Source organism: Carassius auratus, chromosome 23 (genome assembly GCF_003368295.1).
Source record: "Carassius auratus strain Wakin chromosome 23, ASM336829v1, whole genome shotgun sequence".
NCBI classification, from domain to species: domain Eukaryota; kingdom Metazoa; phylum Chordata; class Actinopteri; order Cypriniformes; family Cyprinidae; genus Carassius; species Carassius auratus.
In genome coordinates, this window is record NC_039265.1 from 12,711,190 (window position 1) to 12,728,869 (window position 17,680).

Here is a 17,680-nt window from a genome sequence, read left to right on the forward strand (position 1 = left end):
TTTTTTAAGTTTTCTGGATTAAAAATTTTTTGTGGCTATAAATTTTTTTCATTCATTTTATTTCGGCTTTAGTCATTTTACAACTAATTTTAGTATTTTAAGTCATTTTATTAAATTAAATTAAAAATAAAATAACAAATTTTTTATTGTTTATTAGCTTCTGGATTTTTAAATGTCTACATATTTTTTATTATTAATTTAATTTCACTTATTTTAAGGCATTGTAATACAGATTGTAGTAATTTAAGTAATTTTATTAAAAAGATAAAAGTTTGTTATATTTTATTAGTATTTTTAATGTGTCTATGTCTATATAGCTTGTCATTCATTTTATTTCAGTAATTTTAGTTAATGAAAAATTATGAATCTTGCTTCGGCAACTAAGTTTGTTATACATATGTTTTTTTTAAAAGCTAAATATTTTTTCAATCATTTTAGTTAATGATAATTACCCCATTTTCCTTTTTCCAAATACACTCCACCTAAAAAAAAAAATACAACAGAGCTGCTCAAAACATCCAGTCCAGCTTAACATCACTTAACATTAGCTTTTTAACGTCAGAAGTACATTTGACTCATTTTATCAGACTCCTGGCAGAATTTCCCATCGTTTCCACATCAAACTTTTTGGAAGAAACTGAGAGCTTAAAAAAACTTACAATGAATAGGATTTAGTCCAGCAAGAGCAATCATCTTGATCATCATGAGCTTCACTGCACTTTTAGAGCCAAAAAATACAAACTTCCTCCATTAAACGAGACGTCAAACAACAAATTTCCCATCAAACATTTCTCTACATTTGATTGATCAGAATTCAGTGTCCTTCTCAATGCATGATCATAAACGTCACACAAAGAAGGAAATTCAGTACTGAAAGTGATCTAACCGCAACAAGTGCTCGTAGATTGGATTAAGTAACCTTAAGACAGATAAGTATGAATAATGCATTGCCTGTGTGAGATTCTGTATGTTTGGAAATACCAATAATCTGGTCTCATTAGAATAACATTAGAGTTTCCAAAGGAAATCAGTGTAAAACATGAGTTCAGCCGTCAGAGATGAGTTTCCAGCATACGCAATAAGAAATTGGATAAAGCTGATTGCGAACATTATTGTTGCTCTAACGTTTTTTGTTTGCATTAAGAGCCTAGGTTTCAAAAACATTTCATGCATTAAGAAAATCAGATTATTAATTTTTCATGCTGATTTACAGTAAATGTAATTCTAAAGAGATTAAACTTAATTTAATGTTTATGCATTTCAGATTTATGCATATTGGACATTTGGAAGAGACACTCTGGAAATAAATGGGATTGCAAGTAGTTGCATAATGCATGTTTTGCATGCAATGCATTAAAAGCAATGAGCAATTTTTGAATATAATTTCAATGTAAAGTGTAATTTCTGCTGCTAAGCAGAGCTGCAAAATTTTCTAAAAACTACATAAGCTTGCAGCATAAAGAAGGTTATGCGTTATTGATGTTTCAAGCTGATTTACAATAAATGTCATTCAAAAGGAATAATACAAATGAAAAAAAAATTATTTCACTTAATTTCTGAACTTGATGCAATGCAGATTATAATTTTTTATCCACATACATCGCAGTTTGGATGGAAAATTGATTGCAAATATTATAGTAGCATGATGCATAATAGTTGTTTTGCATGCATTAAAAGCAACAAGTTGAATTCAGAATATATTCAACACTGCAGTTAACGATTCAGATAAATGTACTTCATCTTATGAAAGTACTTACTTCCTCTTATTAAAGCACATCTACTAATGTGAGTGATCTCAAAACATTTAATCTTTAAACACTGTATAGCGAATAATGAAAATAATGAAGAATAATATAAATCTTTAATATTTCAAAGATACATTGATTGATATTTCAGTAGCGCGGGGTCAGCGGTTGTCAAAGTTAAGTGCTTACTATCGACAGATCTGTCACTACACATCAGTCATGCCACAGTGAGCAGCGAGAGTATGTGTTTAGACCAATCAATACACACACACACACACATATACGCTCTGAGGCAGATGGCGAAAGATATTTAATGTCTCAGCTGTTGTGCATGGCTGCAGTCACAGTATGAGTGACTATGGGCGTGAAAGCAACAAGAAACATACTGTGAAAACAAAGAGCGAGTGTGTGTTATATACATGCACTGTCAACTATGTGATCAACCCAATTCTTGTGTTACAGACATGCAGACTTAAAAAAAAAAAAGAGTATGTATGACATTTAAAGGGGTTATGTTCTATGCAGCTGGTTCTATGCAGTATGCAAATTTACTCTTGGAGCCACATTGAGATCCTATTACCTCTGCAAATGAACAATGTAGGGCCTTAGAAATATAAATACTAGAAGCAAAGTATGTGTAGAACCAAATTGTAAAAGGCTATTAAGATATCTCAAAGACTTCTTGAATTACAGACATGCAAACTTTGGAAAAAAAGCTCAATGTGCTGTTTTCCCCAAATGGTGAATAGCTAGATTGACGTACTGTATATAATGCAGCAAAATTTGCTAAGGTCAATAGAGTTTACTAAAAGACCTCTGTGTGAAAATAACAGGATGCTGGAGTCTTTCTGAAGTCATTTTTATACACCTGTAATTTGGCAATGAATCTCAGTTGAAAATTGTATTTCACCCCATTCTACAAAATAGTGCATTAATCAGCAAATGGCATTTAATTTAAAACATATACTAAAAGGAAAGTGTCATAAACCAAAATTTTAAAGGTGTAAAGATATCTTTAATTCTTTTTGAGTTACATGCATGCAAACTTAAGGAAAAATGCTCGAAAAGTGGTTTTTCCCCATTTTTGAATGGTCACCCTTGGCATATAATGCAACAAGGATTGCTAAAGTCAACACATTTTACTAACAAACCTACTGTACCAATCTCTGTGTTAATTAACATCATGATGCTGCCATCTTTTCTAAAGTCATTTTACCTCTTTTGTCACCAAAACAGCTTTTCAGGCCAATGCAGACAGGTTTAGAAACATCTAACTGTGTGCTTCATGCTACGGCATGTGAAGGCTAAAAAATGTTCTGCGAGATTTAAGAGGAATGGACCTTCCGTGCATCCCTCATTGTGCCCACCAAAATTTCGGCCAAACTACATTCACAGACTGCCATGACCTAAATAACTCCATCCAAGAGTCTTTCACAAGGACACAATGTTTGCTTAAAGAAGCGCTGCCAAGCGCTGGCGTGCTGAAGCACAGAGATGTGGCCGCTGTGTTTATTCAGATATACATTTCAGCAAACGCCACAGGCGACGCAATCATTACAGCGAAAGTAGGTCTAACCACTTACGCTCATACAGCTGTCTTATGTAATCTGACGTTTTCTGTGAATTGAGCATTTAAAATGACAATTATTTGAGTTTGACCTGAATACCACAGCGATGCAACAAGGCCTGAGTTTCCCCAACATTGCTGCTAAACAAGTCAGGGCACACCTGAGAAAAACAACCACACGTAAAAGCCTAAATGCAATGATTTGCCAATGCACAACTAGTCTGGAATGGACTTGCAGCAGGATGACGCACACGGTGTAATTTACTACTTAGTGTTAGAGGTTTGTAAATAGGGCTTCTTGACTGTGCAAACAGCGTTACCAAACATTTAGACAATAAGACAAGTGCAGCTGATCTTAAAGCTTTCACTGAGAGAGAGAGAAAACCAAGCTGACCAAAACCATTAGAGGAACAACTGCACAGTCACATGGGCCTGAAGCCATCAAATGCACATCTGTACAAGAATGAGATCAGAAAGTGAACACATTCAGACAAAACCAAATTCATTCTGATGTTAATGAAACCATGACCAACGTTCATCCAGTAAAACACTGAAACATGTCTTCATACAGCAGAATCTACAAACTAGACGGAAACTATAAATGTGCATTCAGAGGTAAGTAAATAATGCATTATTGAGATCACAAAAACAAACCAGTGTGCGGCAAAGTAGTTTGAGTAAATATTGATGCAGGCGTCTCCATGAAACGACCAAACAAAACACATTACATTCTCCCTCAGTTCATCCAAAACTCCTGGACACGTTTCAAAGACTCTTATTATGGCTAAAATGACCAAACATTACCCAATTAAATGATCTATTGCAACAGGCAACCGTTCCAAATGCATAGCGCATAGCAACACTTTAACAACCAACAGCAACATATTGCAACAGCTTCACAGAGCAGCATATAACATTGGTTTTACATCACAAAAGGTATGTATGACCTTCAAATCTCTCTACAGGATCCTGCCTTAACACAAATGCATTAATGTACACTTCAGCAGATGTGTGAATCATGTGAATTAACCCTTTCACGTGCACCAGTCATTATAAGAAAACACCTGTTTGTTTACTGCACGCAGCTGTTCACAGCACACAATGATTTACCAGCTTAGCATAGTCCTGTAACTTTACCAGAAGGAAATATGATGCATTTTATGAAATAAATGACACAGCTATAAAATGCATATAAAATGTTATAGGGTAAAACAAAGTAATCCCGTTGAAAATCACATGCACAAATAACTTTTTGATGTTTAGTCATTTATTGTCTCATCTAACACTAAAAAAGTACTTGATTGAAACCAATCAGGGATTGCGTTTCCCAATAGCAACTATGGTTGCACGGTCCATGGAAGTAACGACTATAGTCAGATAACGATGGTTCAGTGATCAGAAGTGGATCATGCTTATATACCAGTCAATGCACAACATACATCAGAGCACAAACCTAAAACAAGTTACTGAACGGTATGCATGCATTAGTTAGTTCACCCAACCCCCCAAAAAAATACAAAAATAAATTCAGTCTATCTAGATCACAAAACACATTGCATAAATATAATGGCAAAAGCTCTAAAATTTTAGAATGTAACGTTATTTATTTAATTATTCATTTTAATGTCTTTTTTCAGAATTATATAAGGTATTTAATGGTAATTATTATTATTATCATTACTATTAAGACCATCATATCACTCTGAAAAACTTTTTTTTTTAATAATTAATATTGTGTGCAATAATTATTATTTTTTTATTATATTTACAAATAAAAATCTTTAACAATACTATAGATATATTTTATGTGTGTGTGTGTGTGTGTATTTATCATCTATAAAATATTTATGTACGTATATATATATATATGTGTGTGTGTGTGTGTGTGTGTGTGTGTGTGTGTGTGTGTGTGTGTGTGTCTGCGTGTGTCTGTGTGTGTGAAGAGTTCAGATGCAAAAGCATCCAAGTGCTGTTTGAAATTGCATAGGCCTATATACGTAACGTAAAGTTGATACTGTGCACATTTTAATCAATAATGGAAAGATTCAGCAATTAAAAAACTAAACTAAAACAAAGCACCAATCACTCTTAGCGCAGACAGTGAATGGTGTTGTGGTGCGCATCCCCCGCACTGACAGCGCATGAGAAACAGTGTGTTCCGTGTTCTTTACCTCCCTCCTCCTGCTCGGGGCTCCGGGTCTGGGCACGAGCGCCGTGTCTCCGCACACCACCGCCGCGTCCTCCACGAACACGCAGTCCGGCAGCGCGTCGTCCGCGGGCAGCTCCAGCACCTCCAGCCCGAGCCGGTGCTTCAGCACAGACACGTATTCTTCATACTCCTTCTGCACTTTGAGCAGGTCCACCTCCAGACCGCCGCTCCTCAGCGCGTCTCTGGCCAGAGACTCGGGCACCGCGCGCACCACGGCGTGCGTAAAGCAGCCAAACCCAGACATCAGCCCAGCCATCGCTCCACTCCCTCACCGCGACTCTGCGCCTCGTGTTTATTGTTGTACTGTTTGTTTGTTGTTCAATGTTGTGGTTGTGCACGCGCACGGCGTCTCTAGCTCTGAAAGGGCGAGAAGAACAGCGCGCCAATGACGTCACGGACGCGCCCGACGCGACGCGCACCAATGTGATAAGAGATTTCTGATGCTTTATGATGATGTGTTTAAAAACACGGGAACGCTGTTGTGATGCTGTTCTCTGTCCGTACACCTAAACCAATGCTTGTTTTGTGGTTGATGTAAGTGTACATTTTGTCAAAGATACAATCTTACTTTTCCTGATTATGTTTGTGTTATAGATTAGATTCAACTTTATTGTCATTATGCAAAGTACAAGTATAGAGCTAATGAAATGCAGTTAGCATCTAACCAGAAGTGCAGGAATATAGTGTTTTATACACATAAAAGTGTAGAGTAAGTAAAGCTATGATATACAGAATGTACAGTGGAGATGATATATACAGTGTTGAGCAGAATAGAAATAGAAATGCAATGTAGGGATTGTATTTATAGAAATAGTTTACTGTGCTTTGTACAGTAACAATGTTAGACAGATTACAGTGTAATAGTTTGAACAATGTGCAGTTATATGTTCAATAAAAAAACAGTGTGATAAGAGAATGAAAAAAGTAACAAATCTGAGATGTGTTTCTTTTAAAGCAATTTAAATAAAATAAGTTTACATCATTACATATTTGTATAGCTATCTTATTTATTTTTGCGATGTTTCTAATCCATGAAGTCATGATATTAATTGTCTAGAAAAGAAAAAGTATCGAATGCAACGTTACACATCTTACGTCATTATTATTTAGTTATTATTAATAAATAATATAACATTTTAATTCTCATTTTTTTTGTGTGTGTGTCTAACAAGACTTTATTCTCATCTATTTTTCTATCTCTGTGTTGTTTTCTACTGGAAGCTTCTGGCATAAAAAAAATCCTTGTATGTCAATAAAGCTCTTTCTAACTTATTAAAAAAAAAGAAATTGTTTATGCAAGTATATTAAGAGGTTCTGTGACTTTGAATGAGTTTCAAATCTATTTTATATTTGTTTTTTTTTCTAATTATTATCCTTCACATTTCTCACTTTTAATTTGATTTGAAAAAAGTGAGGAAATATCCAAACAATAAATACAAAATAAGTTACATTAGATAAAGTATATTTTTTAGAGGCACATTAAACTGTGCCATTTATTAACTATCAATCATTAAATATCAATAAAAACTGGTCTGACTGATATGTCTGATCAAAATGAATGAAGATTTGATATCAAAGCACTTTTTTAATCTATGATGCTTGGAAATGACATTGATTCTTCACCAGTGTTGCACGGAGGCGTTCAGTTTTAAACCTCACAGTGAATGAGCGTTTCCACTGCGTTCTCTCGAAACGTTCTTGTGTTTTACAGCAGTGGTTTGGGGTTTACAGTATAAGGTCTGTGGTTTAAATGACTTGAAGAGTCATATGATACAGTCATAGCTCAAATATGAATTCTGAAGCCGCTGTGTGATTTCTTAAACATAAGTTGCTAAATAAGGACCACAAGGATGTGCTTCAAACACTGTAGTCCTTATAGAGGAAATTCCTGAGGGATCCCATGGAGAACTAACAGACTGACGTCACGACAGAACAGCTTTCAATCATTAGTCACGTCTATAGCAGCTGACACACTGCCATCCACGAAACCATCAGACCTTTCAGATATACACTGCACATACAATACAACATAACCAGGAAACATACATAAAACAGCCTACACTCTTAATAATGGAGGCTCTTTATTGACATTGATGGTTCCATAAAGATACCTCGACATCCACAGAACCTATGTTCTGTTCAGTAATAAAAAGAAAATGGATCTTTTAGTTGAATGTTATCAACGTAATGGAAACATTATTTCTAAATGCAGTCTGAACGTCCAGTTTTTAAATGTTTCTTGGAACATTCCATTTATTTGTTTCATTTTTAGGAAGGCGAATGTTACTTTCGAATGTTCTCTGAACGTTCTGAAACAAAAAAGTAACATTTAAAAAATTAAAAAGTGTCATAATTGATGTATAAATAACTTTTTGGATGCATAAATAACTTCACGTTTTTGGAACATTATTAAAAACCCAATAACTTTGAACAAAAATTCTAATAATGTTATTTTATTGGAAAAATGTTACCAGTTTTGAAAACAGCTAACAGAAAATCAAACAGAAGACAATGGTGTCAGCTGAATTTGGTTCAAGTTTTGTTCGGTGTCAGTGCAGTCAAATCTATGATGTTCAGTATTTAATATATACTTTTATCCTTTTACATCCATGAAACTTTTCCATTGCACTTTATAGAGTTGAAAATGATTCTTCAAATAATCAAAATATTATGAAAAAAGCTGAAATGTTTTCTGCAAGTTTCCAAAATGATTCTTCAGGTGCATGACTGTGGAAAAACTCCCTTTTTAGAAACCTTTATTATTAAGAGCGTATTGACATAGGATGTGAATTGTTCAGTGTGCATGAGGAACTCTCCATCTTTAGGAAGAATGTCAGAGCTCAGGTCATGCTGTTTGTGCACACGGCTGGAATTCCTCTTTTCTATGGACATTCCTCAGACTTTCCATCTTTCCATCGAGCGCGGCTGGAATCATTCTCCAGACATCCTTGCGTACATTCCTGCACACCCCAGGAACAAAGTTTGTCTTTTCATGTTCCAAATCCACTCAATTATCCAGACCGGTCTAAACATTCCCGGAGCCCCACATTCCGTTCCCCCCTTCCCTCCCTGAGCTCCGTTTTTCCATTCCTCTGGCTTTTCCCCTCGGAGAGGAAATATGCGAGCTGAGGAAAGGCGAGAGGGTCCTAGCGCACCTGGTGCGCAGCTTGGAGGGCCGTAAAAGATGAGCTTTGAGCTTCAAAGACCTTTTGGAACCGTTTTTCGGGGGCTAACCGCATTATATAGCGTCGCTCTCTGCATGAACATTATACAACATCCGCTGAGATGAACCTTTGCACCATAATCCAACCCTTACTGCTCCAGAACACCTCTGGAATGTAGTTTACATTTACATTTTACACTCATTCATTTTGTAGACCTCTTATGCCCCTTTTTAACAGACATAATATAAGTCTCATGTTTCCCCAGAATGTGTCTGTGAAGTTTCAGCTCAAAACATCCGAACACATAATTTATTATATCATTCTGCAAAAGCCAGTTTTTTTTAGTGGAAAATAACATGCATGTCTCTTTAAATGCAAATAAGCTGCTGTTCCCCACCCCCTTTTGCAGAATAGGGCTCATACCTCAGATGCTCTGCTAAAAACATCTGTTTGGTTTTGATTATCATGTCTTTCACGCTACCATTGTACGTTTTAAAGTCATATTAGTTTAAACTTCTGATATACAGTTTTCCAAGCGCACACATCTCATCACAGGCATGTGTCTAAAGTTCTCTTTCAGGGCTTATTGCGCTTAAATACTCATCTGAGGAGGAAACGATGTTGCATCATAATGATTGGATGTGTAACGTACACTTTTCTGTAAACTGAACCAAACATTTTTTCACTTATTTAGGGTAGAGTAAGAATATTTACTGTATTGCGGAAGTTAGTTCATACTTAGATATAATTTTATATGCAATATTAACTTTTCTTTTCATCATAATCTTTAAGAGTTCATGATCATTTCTGTTCAACTTTATTTCTCAGTTGATTATTCCATCCACAATTCATAAAACACAACACATGCTACTGAGGTACAAGAAAGCTTGACTTCCAAAAGTCATTGAAATCATTTGAAAATCAAATCAACGGGTTAAAAAAAAGCCTCAGGTCAAATATTAATTTATCACCAATTAACTGTTTTTCCAAATCTGAATTTAAAAAAATTACAAACAGGCTCCGAAGTGCCGATCTGAATCAACCGAGTCGCGAACAGGCTCCGAAGTGCCGAACTGAATCAACCGAGTCGCGAACAGGCTCCGAAGTGCCGATCTGAATCAACCGAGTCGCGAACAGGCTCCGAAGTGCCGATCTGAATCAACCGAGTCGCAAACATGCTCCGAAGTGCCGATCTGAATCAACCGAGTCGCGAACATGCTCCGAAGTGCCGAACTGAATCAACCGAGTCGCGAACAGGCTCCGAAGTGCCGATCTGAATCAACCGAGTCGCAAACATGCTCCGAAGTGCCGATCTGAATCAACCGAGTCGCGAACATGCTCCGAAGTGCCGAACTGAATCAACCGAGTCGCGAACAGGCTCCGAAGTGCCGATCTGAATCAACCGAGTCGCAAACATGCTCCGAAGTGCCGATCTGAATCAACCGAGTCGCGAACATGCTCCGAAGTGCCGAACTGAATCAACCGAGTCGCGAACATGCTCCGAATTCCCGATCTGAATCAAAACAATCAACAATACATCGTAAAAGAGTTCTATTTTTTTTTAGAAAGAAAGAATAAATTTTTCTTACCTCAAACTTTTGAACTCTAGTGTTTATTGTTCGAAAAGACTTCTATTTTAAATAAATGCTCTTCTTTTTAACTTTTCATTCATCAAAGAATCCTGAACGAATATCACAGTTTTAGCAGCACAACTCTGATAATAAATCATCATATAAGAATGATTTCTGAATATCATGTGACACTGAAGACTGGAGGAATGATGCTGAAAATAACATAAATAATATAGATTTTAATGTATATTAAAATAGAAAAATTTGGTTTTACTTTATAATAATATTAAATTTTTTCCCCTGTATTTTTGATCAAATAGATGCAGTTTTGATGAGTAAACTCCTTAACAAAAAAAAAAAAAAAAAAAACATAAAAATCATTCTGATCCCAAACTCTGACCGGTGTGTGTATGTGTGTATGTGTGTGTGTGTGTGTGTGTGTGTGTGTGTGTGTGTAGCACTTACACACTAATCCCCACAATAATAAAGATGTTAAATACTCATCTGAGGAGGAAACAATGTTGCATCATAATGAAAGGATGTGTAACTTACACTTTTCTGTAAACTGAGCCAAACAATTTTTCACTTATTTAGGGTAGAGTAAGAATATTTACTGTATTGCGGAAGTTAGTTCATACATAGATATAATTTTATATGCAATATTAACTTTTCTTTTCATCATGATCTTGAAGAGTTCATGATCATTTCTGTTCAACTTTATTTCTCAGTTGATTACTCCATCCACAATTCATAAAACACAACACATGCAACTGAGGTACAAGAAGGCTTGACTTCCAAAAGTCATTAAAATCATTTAAAAATCAAATCGACAGGTAAAAAAAAGCCTCAGGTCAAATATTCATTTATCACCTGTTTGACAAAAACTTCCTGCTCCGATGTCCAGATCTGAATTTAAAAAAAATTACAAACAGGCTCCGAAGTCCCGATCTGAGTCAACGGAGTCGCGAACATGCTCAAAAGTGCCGATCTGAATCAACCGAGTCGCGAACAGGCTCCGAAGTGCCGATCTGAATCAACTGAGTCGCGAACAGGCTCCGAAGTGCCAATCTGAATCAACCGAGTCGCGAACAGGCTCCGAAGTCCCGATCTGAGTCAACGGAGTCGCGAACATGCTCAAAAGTGCCGATCTGAATCAACCGAGTCGCGAACAGGCTCCGAAGTGCCGATCTGAATCAACCGAGTCGCGAACAGGCTCCGAAGTGCCGATCTGAATCAACTGAGTCGCGAACAGGCTCCGAAGTGCCAATCTGAATCAACCGAGTCGCGAACAGGCTCCGAAGTGCCGATCTGAATCAACCGAGTCGCGAACATGCTCCGAAGTGCCGAACTGAATCAACCGAGTCGCAAACAGGCTCCGAAGTGCCGATCTGAATCAACCGAGTCGCGAACAGGCTCCGAAGTGGCGATCTGAATCAACGGAGTCGCGAACAGGCTCCGAAGTGCCGAAATGAATCAACGGAGTCGATAACAGGCTCCGAAGAGCCCATCTGAATCAACCGAGTCGCGAACAGGCTCCGAAGTGCCGAACTGAATCAACAGAGTCGCGAACATGCTCCGAATTCCCGATCTGAATCAAAACAATCAACAATACATAAAAGAGTTCTATTTTTTTTTTTAGAAAGAATACATTTAACTGACCTCGAACTTTTGAACTCTAGTGTTTATTGTTTGAAAAGACTTCTATTTTAAATAAATGCTCTTCTTTTTAACTTTTCATTCATCAAAGAATCCTGAAAGAATATCACAGTTTCAGCAGCACAACTCTGATAATAAATCATCATATAAGAATGATTTCTGAAGATCATGTGACACTGAAGACGGGAGGAATGATGCTGAAAATCACAGACATAAAATAGATTTTAATGTATATTAAAATAGAAAAATTTGGTTTTACTTTATAATAATATTTAACTTTTTCCCCCCTGTATTTTTGATCAAATAGATGCTGTTTTGATGAGTAAACTCCTTAAAAAAAAAAAAAAAAAAACTAAAAACTAACATAAAAAATCATTCTGATCCCAAATTTTGACCGGTGTGTGTGTGTGTAGCACTTACACACTAATCCCCACAATAATAAAGATGTTTAACTGTAAAATACACACAAGTTACAAAAACAGCAAAAAGTGACAGCAGCGTAATATTGTAACTATCGTAAGTCCCTCCCCTTGAACACAGTTAAGCCAATGGCAGTCGAGTATCAGTTGCACTGTGAGCAGAACTCAGGCATCTTTAGGTTTCAGCACCATAGAGAAATACTGATCCGAAGCTCGCATCATTTTGATGGTGTTTATGTAAAAAAACTGGAAAAACATTGTGCAAAATATCTGTCTGTAAGCATTCAACTCTAATCCCAATGAAGATGAAAACATTCATTTTCTGGTTGTCTGGGGGAGCAACAGTAACTAAGGGGGGCGGGGCTTACTGATAGGTCAGTCGTATTTACACTGCGATAAATATAGGCTTATCGGTTTCCACTTTCCAAATAGCTAAACGATGTTGACCTTATCAGCAAAACTGCATAAATCTAATTTGATTTGAATTGTTTAAATCAATTGAAATACTATTTGGCCAGTGGAAAAAGTTAGGTCAACTATATTCTCTATATAAATCTGAAAACTTTTGTGCGCACGCAAAATCTAGCTTTTGTGCGTCATGTCACAATTAACGGATTCTGTGATCGGCTTTCTCTGAGACACTGCAAATGTTTTATAGGTCTTATGCTGTCTAGGTAGGCAGCTCACTAGGTTTTGGAATTGTGTTAAGAATTTACTATGGTATCTACAGCATAGTTAACAAAAGCAAATTGTTAGCTACTGTACATTTGTTGTTGTAAATCTCCATAAAAAGTGTATTCAAGCAGTTCTTGACCATGACCTCACTATCAGCTCTATGTGGCTTTTTTAGGTCATACAGAGTGAGACGCTCAACTGGAGCGTACGATTTCATGACTTCATCCTGAAATGAATCTCAGCACCTTCCCTTTTGTATTCATCACACAAATCAAATGCCGTAGAATCCCAGACTGTATACAGATCAGATCCCACAGGATAAACACTTTCTCTGTACAGCCGGAGGAAGCACATGTCATGGCTAAAATATTTATCCGGGAGCAGCTGTAGACTGTAAAACAGAATCAGAGTAGAGAGTTTTAGGATTTCAAACCCCTAGCAATGACCTAATAACCACCCAGTACATCATACCATCATACCATCAAAAATTATAGTTCCAGTCCCAGAAGAAAGGGTGCAGAAGCCTTTGTGGGATTTGTGTAGCGGTTCATTCACAGGAAATGACATCGCATAGTCTCAGTGAACTAGGACAGGATAAGCCACGGAGTGACAAGGGCCGAATATCTGGATAACATCTCTTTGATATCGCTCTGGCAGGATGGGATGAATCGCGCAAGAACTTCAACACCACTTCCTACGGTAAAATAAACACAAGCAGAGCTGCCGCTCGTCTGTAGAGCTTTACATAATGTAGAGGGAAAGGGGTTGGGGGTGGGGGGGGGAGTCATGCGCTCTTAATCAATAGCTGCTGCCAAAGCCCTGGAAGAAAGTGAAGGCCAGTGGAAAATATTATGTTTGCCATTACAACATTGTGGATACAAATGAAAAACGCTCTTGTAATGGTTCCTGGATGTGTAATTCCAGAACAGAAAAATGAGGGGTGACTCCACTGGAACACAATGACAGCACTGTTTCCTAAAAGCCCTGTGCCCCTCTAGTCAGTATAGATGGAGAACGCTTTCAGAACGGCATGTGCGGGAACAGATGTCAAGTCTCCGTGAGCTCATTTTCTACACTCACTCTCTCCAGGGAAGACGCTTCAGCTGACCTCGATCGCTCGCACTGGGAAAAGCAGAATGTAGACTACTACTGAGAAAATAATAGTGGAATACACCCTTTCAGAAGCCTACAGCAACCACCTAGTAATGGGCAAGTAACCACCCTAGAAAGAACCTAGTAACCACCTAGAACCCCCTAGTAATGGCCTATTAACCTGTTAGAACACTCCAGCAATGGCCTAGTAACCACCCTGATCATCTTAGCAACTACGACAGCATCACAGCACAGAGACAGCACTCATTAAGATAATAAATTATATTCGGTTAAATTGTGACTCTGGCAAAATATCGGTGCTGGTATTGCTAGATCTCAGTGCTGTGTTTGACACTGACGATCATAACATACTTTTAGAAAGACTGGAAAACTGGGTCGGGCTTTCTGGGATGGTACTCAAATGGTTCAGGTCAAACTTAGAAGGGAGAGGCTATTATGTGAGTCTAGGACAGCATAAGTCTAAGTGGACGTCCATGACATGCGGAGTCCCACAAGGCTCGATTCTAACACCGCTCTTGTTTAGCCTGTATATGCTTCCACTGAGTCAAATAATGAGAAAGAACCAAATTGCCTATCACAGCTATGCTGATGGACCCAGATATACCTAGCCTTATCTCCAAATGACTACAGCCCAATTGACTCCCTCTGCAAATGCATTGATGAAATTAATAGTTGGATATGCCAGAACTTTCTTCAGTTAAACAAGGAAAAAACTGAAGTTATTGCATTTGGAAAGAAAGATGAATTGTTCAAGGTGAATGCATACCTTGACTCTAGGGGTCAAACAACTAAAAATCAAGTCAGGAATCTTGGTGTGATTCTGGAGACAGACCTTAGTTTCAGTAGTCAAAGCAGTAACTAAATCAGCATACTATCATTTAAAAAACATTGCAAGAATTAGATGTTTTGTTTCCAGTCAAGACTTGGAGAAACTTGTTCATGCCTTTATCACCAGCAGGGTGGACTATTGACTAATCTAGACTCAAAACTCACCTGTTTAGCTGTGCATTTACTGAATGAGCACTGTGCAATGTCCAAACTGATTGCACTGCATTTTCTGTATAATAATTTTCTATTCTTAACCGTTTTTTAAACCCATTTTTAATATATATTAATTTTATTTTATGTAAAGCACTTTGAATTACCTTTGTGTATGAAATGTGCTATATAAATAAACATGCACATATTTTGTGTACAATAACTCATGATTAATTATTTGACAGCACTAATGGTTATATATAAATAATCATTATTATTATTATTATGTATTATTAAAGTTACAAAAGCGATTTCGTCAAGAACAGTCAGAGATTTTTTTGTTACTGTTGTTTGATTAATATGAATGGCAGACAAATATTGGACAGCTCGGCTTTGAAGACCCAAGTCCAGATCCAATATACTGTTACATATGCCCTCTCTTTTCCAGCTGTTGAGTCACTCTTAAGACCTGAATCACTGCTTGAGGATACTTGCAAAACAGGGAATTATGACACATATAAGTGTGTTTATGTAATCGTTCAATGCCAATAAAGCAGCAAACATCTCTCACACAGAAACACACACGGCGCTCTCATATAGCTCTGTTGTTTGTGTTTCAATGCCTTAAAATCTTTGTTTTAAAACTGCAGTGCTTAAAAAAGCATGTCCATGCTACAGATGTCTATTATAAATATAAAAGCAAGCGCCATATATTTTTAAGAAAAGCACAAGCATAATTTAAAAGTGCACCATTCCATCACAAAAATTGTATCATTTTAAACCAAACAAGGGTTTTTAAATGATAAAAATAGCAATGCAACTGCTATCTTAAACTCTAAATTCTGATTAGATACTGGTAAACCAAGTAGTTGGGTTTTTAAAACCATTTGGTTATAAAAGCATATTTGACGAATGACAGTCATGTAGATTTATTTGCCATCACAGCTCAGCATAGTCACTGGTGAAGGGTTTAGGAACGCTAGCATTCTTGTGGTGCCATCAGCATTATCATGATGTCATTTTTCATTACTACACCCCAGGTGATTGGCTCAGACACATGCATGTCCATGAACAAATATGGCAGGTTTACACATCATCAGCTGTTAGGCAATACGTCTTAAACGGCTAGCAGCGTCTGAAACATGCTAGTTGGTATCTGCCTGGACATTCACAAGCAAAACACAACATAATTTCAATACAAACCATCTTAGATGGTCCAAAATGGTCTACAAGCCAAATATCCAACTCACCTGTAGTTCTGAAACTGGATTTTCCAGCACTATTAATTCAAAATGACTTAATTAAAATATAAGTATGCATTAAAGCTATTGACTATTGATGTTTACTATATTAAAATCACATCAGCAAGTCATGGTAAAGACTACAGATCCTCTTTTCCACAATGACACAGTACAGCACATCACCATCTAGTGTCGCAATCTGAGAAAAATAAACTGAAACCAGATTAACCATCGTGTTTCAGAACTCAATGAACGGATCAGAAACATTTTGGTACACCAGTTACTTGACTGATCAGAAGAACACAACCAGTGTCATCCTGATTGGACAAATGCAAACAAGGCTCAAGGATCCTGTAGCTACAGACAAACGGTCCATAAAGATGTAAAAGTACAACAAACCTGAGCTATGACACAGCTCCCAAAAGTCCTCAATCCAGGTGGCAAATGTTCTTCATCTGGCCATCTCAGAGTCCAGACGCTTCTGCTCTCAGCGAGTCTGTGGAAAGAAGTATTCAGTGCTGTCAGGACAATATTCTACATTCCCTTTCTCTCACAGTCAGATTGGTTTGTGTGCATCCAAAGACTTCTAATCTCTGAATTTCACTGGAATGCCACTTATTTGGAGTCTCAGACAAAAACAGTATTTTTTTTTTTTTTTACATCTCGTGTGGAAAGCTGGATGCCTGTTGCATTTTTTTCTTTCACTGTGTGATGGACAGACTGCATGAATATTAAATTAGCTGGAGGAATTTCCTCCGTGGAGAGCGTATGTAGGGATCTTTAAGCTGTCAGGAATGCTTTGTGGTTGGATGACTCCAGCAGAAATGTTAATAATGCAGGCTACTGCCCAGACCAAATATGGTAATATTGTTACGTCTGGAATCAGGCTCCACATCTGGAATCGCTTAGAGCTGTTGAGTCAAGAGACAGAGCCGAGCCAAAAATAGAAGCCGTGAAGTTTGGGTTTAGAACGTCTCTAAACGCGCACAGATTTAAGGTGCATGAAGGGTTTTCAAACAGTTCTAACTCGAAGTTAGAGTTTTTCGAAAATGGAAACAATTATCCAAAGCGCATAGTTGATCTGGATAAGCGCACGCGCGCAACCTGTGGAACAATTCACGGTTTACGCGCTCGGAATGAACTCACGTAACGCTATTAATAGACCCCTGGGGGCGAGTAATAACGCTAATCTTTGACATGACGTTACCCAAAACAAAGAAGCTAGTAAGCATTATGTGGGTGAAATAATATGCTACTTAAAAGTAACCTATACTTGTCACAACAAACACATGATTTGAACAACAGTGTTTTCAACACACTCAAAGTTACTTTATAGTGAGAA

General features: G+C 37.3%; 1 protein-coding gene across 1 annotated transcript in view; it reads right to left on the reverse strand.

Annotated features, from left to right (window-relative positions):
• Nucleotides 1-6,393, reverse strand: part of LOC113041361 (N(G),N(G)-dimethylarginine dimethylaminohydrolase 1) — a 59,467-nt gene extending 53,074 nt beyond the window's left edge. Inside the window, exon 1 of the mRNA XM_026199835.1 lies at nucleotides 5,484-6,393. Coding sequence (XP_026055620.1) covers nucleotides 5,484-5,777 — 294 coding nt within the window. The 5' untranslated portion in view covers nucleotides 5,778-6,393. The remainder of the gene's footprint in view (nucleotides 1-5,483) is intronic.
• Between the last annotated feature and the right edge of the window lie 11,287 nt (nucleotides 6,394-17,680).